Genomic DNA, 8,014 nt, shown 5'->3' with positions numbered 1-8,014 from the left:
CCCCTAACCCCCACGTCTTCATTGCATCCTGCATTTTTTTTAATATTTTATTTTAGATCACGTGATTATTTCAACTAATCACGTGATACATAAATTTATAATATGAAAAATTTATGATTATCGTGCAACTGTCAACAAAAATAAGTAATAACCAAGTTTAAAGTTAACAGATGGGATTTTTCAGCTTTAAATTAAAGGGTACTAGTTGACAAATTCGACATGTTTTTTGCACATACTTCGTTAATTGTACTATACTTGAAACTATATAATGCTTTTCTTTCTCAATAATAATAGGCAGAAAGTATTGAATATTGTTGGTTAACAACATTTTATTCGAGAAATAGATTGATTGACTAGATCAATTGTTAGAAGAACTTTTTTTATTATCTTAAATTCTACTCCTTTAGGGTTCATAAATTTAGGTATATAACCAATGAGCTTCGATAATGAAGGTAATAATGATAAACATGAGGTGAATAATATTTCCTTAGACGTCTTAGAGACAATTGATGGAGAGAATTCATCAAGTGCTGATGAATTTGAATCAGCCAGAGAGAGATCATTTGATTCTACTAGCAAAGTAGATGAAGGTGATACATTGGCAAATGAGGATACTTACGATCCGAACAATGAAGATAACAGTAGTCCTAATCATAAAAATATAACAAAAGATTACAATGAGAGAGAAAAGCACATAAGGGAATACGAGCTGAATATGAAACCTGGAAAGCCGAGCCACCATTCAAAAACATTAAGAGTGGTGTTGCCACCGAGATCTGTTGCAAGAAAGGAGATTCTTCGTGAAGGAGTGAAAACTTGGTACCCGATTCAATTTTTGATTAACAGTACAAAATTGTGTTGGACACACTTCCTTGCACTAGATGAACATATCCGGGTAGCCAAGTGTAAAAATTGTGGGGAAGTTATTAGAAATTCTTCTATATCTCGTAACAAGCCATTGACTAAAGATTTCAGGGCACATTTAGGAGACGTTCATGATATTGGGCCATGGAATAATTACTACAAGTCAGAAGAATCGAATAATGCAAAGGAGATCCCAGTCGTCCCCAGCGTGCTTAATCTCATTAGAGATGAAAATGTTAATGACGAGAATTATGCGACCGTATTTAATCCTTATGGTACACTGGAAGGTCAAAGGGTTATACTTAACAGAATGTTAAATTTAGAGAGTAATCATTTCGGCAAGTTCCAATTTTTAACTTTAATTTGCATTTTGCAAAATTTTAAATTCGAATTCATGGAAACCAATTTGTTTGAGACATTATTAGATTTGTTACATCTAAACATAAGGATCAATTCGCGATCGTTAATGGAGAATGTGACACATATAGATGGCCAGGTGTTAAGTTTGGTGACAAGATGTATCGCCTATCATGCAGAGAACCTCCCACTTACACTAACTAACGATAAATTTGGTGATGACGGAAATTTTAACCGTAGCGCTGTAGAGACTTTCATTAACAGTGGGTTAAACCAGCTACTGGAGATGCCCTTGTTTTCGATAGAGCAATATATATATGATGGTAGATTCTTGGTCATTACTTTGCAATACTGCGACAAGACATATTTTCAAAGGAAGTATATTCCATTGATGATTTCTCAAATTCCAAATGATGAGATACCCAATACATTTGAAATTGTTGAAAAGCTGAGTCGTATATTTAATGATATAACTGGCCTAGATAAAAGTACATTGTCCATCGTACTACCATCAGCAACAGATAATATACGGTCCTTGTTATTGAAGCAGCAACCTCCTTTAAAAGATATATGTTTTCATGAATGTTTTATTTCCACGCTAGTAGGTTCTCTTATTCCCTTTTTTGGATATATTTCAGGAAATATAACCACAAGTGAGATACTTTTACTGCACCCAAAGGATAGAACAATCATTGATAATTTACTGAATTTAGAAAATATTGAAACATATGACTCAATATTTGGGAAGATAAATCGTTTTTATCAAGAAATTAAAGATTCCTTAATTCTTCGAGAACATTTGAAAGATGCATGTAAAGAGACATCAAATTCGAATAACGAATTCAAATTTGAACAATTCGAAAAAACGAGACCTTCCACGGCTGTACACTTTTTACAATCATTTTTAAAGTACAAGGAAGAAATTATGGCTATAAGAGAATATTCATTAGAGGAATCGTTTAGTCTTGGGGATTTTGAGCTTATACGATCAATGGTGCAGATATTGTCTGTATCGTTTGATTTGATCAATTTTTTTAACGACTCAACCTCACAGTTTCATAATGTAATAGTGACTGTCATATCACTGCAGAACTATATAGAAATTATTTTGCAAGATGCTGTGGCTCAGAAAACAAGAAATTTTGTTAAAAGCTTTTTAGACGATATTATTGCATGTAGGAAACGGATATCGCAACATAAGGATACGTTGTTGTCGATATTTATATCTCCGAATATGGTCTGTGATAAGCAAGCGTTATCTATTTTATACCCTGACGTTAGTTTCCAAGATGTTTTAGACGATGCCGTTGAAATTGCCTTCTCCTTGCTAAAGAGATTCCTAATGGTAGAGGAGAATACTGAAAACACGACGATTAAGGATGGTGTTGTACCTAACACATTTGAAAGATTAGCATTTACAGATTTTGCTGATCCTGCTAGTGCCAATACGGATGGTAATGTGCTATTTGATTTAATATTAAAGAATCAAATAAGACGTGATTTTGGAGAGTTCATTAAAATTATCACTAAAGAATATGATATATTTTTTACTCAAAAATTAGCTAATACAGAATATGAGAAAGAGGACTCCATATTCAAAAACAAACACACTGGCGAAATACCGAATCCGGTTACAGAGTTATTAGAAATCCACCTACCGATCAGTAACGCTTTTTTGGAGAAGTACATGGAATTAGAAATAGGAATTGTTTTTACAGTAATTGTTAAATGTGTGATTGGCCAATCATCTAGCTCATTTTCTTCGGCGTTACACTATCTCTTTGAGTTTCAACCTGCAAACCAAGAAACTCTATTGGCAGAAATCATTAGAGTTAGAACATTTGCCAACCAATTTAATATTATGAATGTTGTTTGGGAGGAGGAGGATTTATTTACTATCTGCAAATTCCCAGGATTGCGCTAGTTAGTTTACGTAGAGGTACATAGAAGATATTCTTTTTTGCTCAAATTTGTAGTAAAACAGAGTAATCTTTTCAAGTTATATTTTTTATAAAAGTCTAAATTCTTCAACTTACTTTTTTTTTTTGTGACCTTTATCATTTTATTTCCTTACTTAATCTAGAAATTTTTTCCTTCTGGTAAACAAAAAATTGAAAATGACCATACTGTTATAAAACAATAAAAAACTAAATAAATTAAAATCATAAATTTTAAGATTAAATGTTATTGAATATGAGTATATAAATATACTAATGCAAGATATAAAAGTATAGTTCATTATAAGACTTACAATTTTAAGTATTGTAAACGTATTCGGTACTCACAAAGACTAACCCCAGAAGTCCAACGATGCAACAGTGTCGAACCCACGCAGATCCTCATAAGCGTATAATATCTCTTGCGTATTACTCTGCAGCATTCTAATTTTATCTCCCAAAATACAACGGACTAATTCGCCGTTTTCAATTTTCCTAATTTCAATAAAGTTGCTATCAAAGGCTAAAATATAAGGATACCAAATAGCAAATTTTTGAGGTTCGCCCTCCCAGTAAATAATATGAGAATCTTTCTTCCTCCAACCTTGATTATTAACAAAAAATGCGAACTCCGTGTAACATAATAAGAACATATTACCAACACGGTAGATGGCCATAGGTTTTAATGTGTCTCTTAGAGCGAACTCTAATGACGTGTCAGCTGGATCTAATAGTGATTCATGTGCACTTTGGGTAATACTAACAATTTGGAATCCCTTTTTACATCCAACACAAAGGTTAGCTTTCAAAAATGAGATGGAAACTGGTTCAGAATCAAAGACAACTTCTGTAATTTTTCTTTTTAAGTTCTTTTTATTACTTGCACTACTACCAGAAGATAGTAAAGGATGTTCTAATTCAAAAAATTTGATAGAATGAGAAGAATTATGTGCTGTCACGATTAGACGTTTACCATTACAATCTCCCTCCGAGAAAAAATTGACATGGTTAATCAGTTCTTTTGCATGTTTCTTGAAATAAGATGCGGCATTACCTTCCACATCAAGTAGCTGTAATGGACAGGAATACAACTTTTTATCAACCAGAAGTAAAATGGATTTAAATTCTTCTAATATAGCAGTTTGAATAATATTATTCTTTTGAACTAACAATGTTGGAGTCGAAAAGAAAGTCGTCTGACTCGCAGAGTTACTACTGTTAGCCGCTGATTTATCATTTGGTGTTTCTTGAATTTTCGCTTCCTTTCTCTTAATATTACCAACATACAGACCTGAATTTGTGGCAAGTAACAGCTTACGACCACCATCACAGGAAGTCACACTATTTATTTTGTTTGAATAATCAAAAAACTTGTCACTAATCTTAGTAATATTAATCATAGAGGTCTCGTTTATGATACGCTGCTGTTCTTGTTTAATTTTATCGATCAATGTCTGCAATCCCGCAAATTGGGGTGCGTATAATGTTACTTGATATCTCTGTTTTGCACCGTAATATAAGAAAGTGAGGGCATTCTTCGGATTATTTGAATTATACTCAGGTTTTACAATAGTACCAGATGATGCAGGCGAGCTTCCAATATATTTTCGTAACGGAGGCATATCTTCAGAGGGTGAAACAAAGAGTAATGGTAGTGGAATAGGTCTTTGAAATACTTTATGCTGATGCCATTTATTGACAGCCTTTGCTTTTAGAAACAATAACATATTATCTAGGAGGTAGAATTGAATATCACCAGACGCAGTTGCATCTGACTTTCCAGTCTCCTTTCTCGATAGTATACCCTCATGCACAATCTTACGCTTCTCGTCATTTAGACCCATATTAACATATTCATTTTTAAACAATATCTTTTGTTTTAATAATTTAACATCATGTCTATCTTGGGCTGCACCACTGGCCTTATCTATTCTCTTCATGAATGTCTTTAATGATTCGGTAGCTCTCTCTAAACTTTCCATATCACGTTTATCCTGGTCCGGATTTGATGACTTTAAAATTTCCCTAACTAATAACATATAACGCCCTGGTCTAGAAACACCTTGAGAAAGAAAAGAATCAATACCATGTCTTAAAGATGAACTCATCATATCATCATCGAATCTGGCAAAATAAGGGTTTACAGACCGTTGCGTTTCGATTAAATATTTAGCATAAGGTCTGGAAGCAACATACGAAATAAATGGTTCAAAAAATGGAACAAACCTTAGTATGATATCACCGATTCCTCTAACTACAGGCGAACTTTTCTGTCTATCAGACAAAGCTTCTAAAAATCTTCTATTCACAGAATATATATCATTAATATGGGCGAAAACATGTCTGATAAAATTCTTTCTAATATCAGCAGGGATAATGTTTGTTTCTGCAAGAGTCTTCATAAAAGTGTCTCTTGTTATCTCCAAGGATTTCACAAAATTTTTCTCAGTAATATAAACTTCATAGATGGCTTCTTGTCTCTTAATTTCTTTTTTTGATAAATCTTTCCAAATTTCTTCAGACACAGAACTTGTCCAGGAAGGTTTCTCCTCCTCATCGTCATCTAGTGCCATGGATATATTTCTCTTTAACCCACCATTAGGCTTCAAGTTTAATCTAGCCTGTTGTTCTAGACGTCTGGGACATGAAATTGAATAACATAATTTATCCCTGGAACAAGTTGGCGAATAACATTCTGAAAGTAAAGTAAAAACACCATTGACATTTGTTGTTTTTGGAATGACTTCCACATTTTGTTGTGAGGATCCAGAGACTGACGATGGCAATGTCTGTTGGCTCATCCTCCCATTTGTGGGCATACCCGAAAGCGACGTCGAACTTGTCTGGTAGCTAGACAACGATGAAGTGGAACTAGACATATTCAATCCTTGGCTACTTGTTCTTGTAAAACTTGTTTGAGTAGATGGGTTGGACATCATCATTAGTGGATCGTGTGTTGGTTTTCCTGAACCAATAAATCTAGCATTATCTGTAAATTCATAAATTTCAAAAGGAGAGTCACGTAACCGGTGCTCATATACCACGTCATGGAACAATTTTTGAGCATCGAGAGATCTGCCTAATAATAATGCTAAATTTCTATCATTAGTTCTAATCATTGCACATAAAATATCAACAGCATGTTGTCCAGTAAAAGCATCACGGTACAATAACCCGTCTTTTTTATATTCTCCAAGCCGTATCATCGTCCTGAAGCTTTGAGCTACTCTAGATAATAGAGCTGGGTAAATATGAGGTTTCTTTACAGAGTGAGATCTTGCGTGAGAACTTTGTTTAATCGCAGAAACAGTTGAGGATGGTGGAGTAAAACTACTACGTCTATAATGATTCTTGTGTCCCTGATGTAAACTACTTTGACGTTGATGATATGGTAAAGAAGATCCAGAGCTTGATGTAAATCTCTTTGAAACCAAAGAAGCTGATGAACTCCGTGTTTTAATACCTAGCCCAACAACCTGATTGTTCTGACCATGTTGAATATTGTTTGAATGACCTTGGGTTGGGTGATAGTTATTATTATCAGAATATCCAAATGCATTTTGAGATGTCGCTAACGGACTACCTGAAGTATCAAGAAATGGATTTGTACCATGTTCTGTCAAGTTTTTGTTATCCAATTTTTGAGATGATCTTCTTGATTGAAAATTTGTAGCTATCGACTTTAATGCAGATGAATTCAAAGACAATGAACTTGATGTCGGCGTTAAATGTTTATTATCGTTATTATTTGAATCTTTATCTCTAATTGTTCCATTATTCAAAATATCATGATTTTGCTGTGGTATGCGAGGAGAATATTGAGAGCCGTCTCCCATTTCTTGAAAATCTCTTGATGTTGATCTATGAAACAAACCAAACCCCTGAAATGGGGACTTCTTTTGTGTAGGTGTATTAGATGGACTAGAGAAACTCGATTGTTTCTTTAGACCAGCTAATGCTAGATGTGGTAGAGAAGGCTTTTTCCTTGGTAAAGCATTTTTCTTTACATTTGTAGTTTGTGTCTTTTCATATATATCATCTGTTGGAACTTGTACCTGCACTTTTTGATTTGAACTATTTTTGCCTTGCAAAGTATGAGTGGAACCAGTGGATGAAGAAGAGGATGAATACATAGGATGTGCACTCTGATGATTGTTACTATTCTTTTTCTTATTCGGACTGAATGGATTTGTACTAGTTGACTTGGCTTGTGGATGAGAGTATTGATTTTGCAAACCCATTGATGTACTCTCGTTTCTATTTCCATTCTTTCTTGGACTATTAACAGGTGTATTATCTGCACTTGATAAACTTTGAGTATCAGGTACGTTTTTAATTGTGGTATTCTGTGACAATATGAATGCATTATCTCCAGATTCCGACCGTTTATCCTCTCTGGACCTATTTGCTAATATGTCATTTGTGATATCATCCATTAAAATATTATCGAAATTGCAAATCTTTAACAGTTCATTTGCTGTAACTTCGTCATCATTTGATTTAAATGTATCGTCAAATCTTTTTGTACCGTATATTTCAGAATAAATATCATATCTTTTGTTGGAATCTGTAATACTAACCATCATATGTTTTAATTAGATTATCAAATGGAAAAAAGGAGAAAGTATATCTTGTTTGATATTAAGAGATATGAATGCTATTAATAGCGTGCAATAAAAATTAGGAATTAATGATATGAAGATAAAAAATAAAATTATTAATAGATTAACAAAAGAGTATTAGGTTTAGAATAATAAAATAACACCGAACCCAATATCAATAGTAACGGTAAAACTTTTCTTACTTTTTTAAAAATAATGACGACACAGCTTCAATGTGTCTACAATCCTAATTGA

General features: G+C 33.5%; 2 protein-coding genes across 2 annotated transcripts; one reads left to right on the top strand and one right to left on the bottom strand.

Moving 5' to 3' along the window:
* Window positions 1-433: 433 nt before the first annotated feature.
* On the top strand, window positions 434-3,145 carry KABA2_01S17292 (uncharacterized protein; the record flags this gene model as incomplete). The annotated part of the gene is made up of 1 exon (XM_041548700.1): window positions 434-3,145. One exon carries the CDS (start codon window positions 434-436, stop codon window positions 3,143-3,145), a length of 2,712 nt encoding a protein of 903 aa, XP_041404634.1.
* A 366-nt stretch (window positions 3,146-3,511) lies between these two features.
* Window positions 3,512-7,741, bottom strand: KABA2_01S17270 (uncharacterized protein; the record flags this gene model as incomplete). The annotated part of the gene is made up of 1 exon (XM_041548699.1): window positions 3,512-7,741. One exon carries the CDS (start codon window positions 7,739-7,741, stop codon window positions 3,512-3,514), a length of 4,230 nt encoding a protein of 1,409 aa, XP_041404633.1.
* Window positions 7,742-8,014: the final 273 nt, after the last annotated feature.

The sequence above is a fragment of the Maudiozyma barnettii genome (genome assembly GCF_903064755.1).
Source record: "Maudiozyma barnettii strain CLIB 1767 genome assembly, contig: KABA2_01, whole genome shotgun sequence".
Lineage (NCBI taxonomy): Eukaryota > Fungi > Ascomycota > Saccharomycetes > Saccharomycetales > Saccharomycetaceae > Maudiozyma > Maudiozyma barnettii.
Note: the sequence above shows the minus strand (reverse complement) of the source record. Positions and strands in the feature narration are given on the sequence as shown.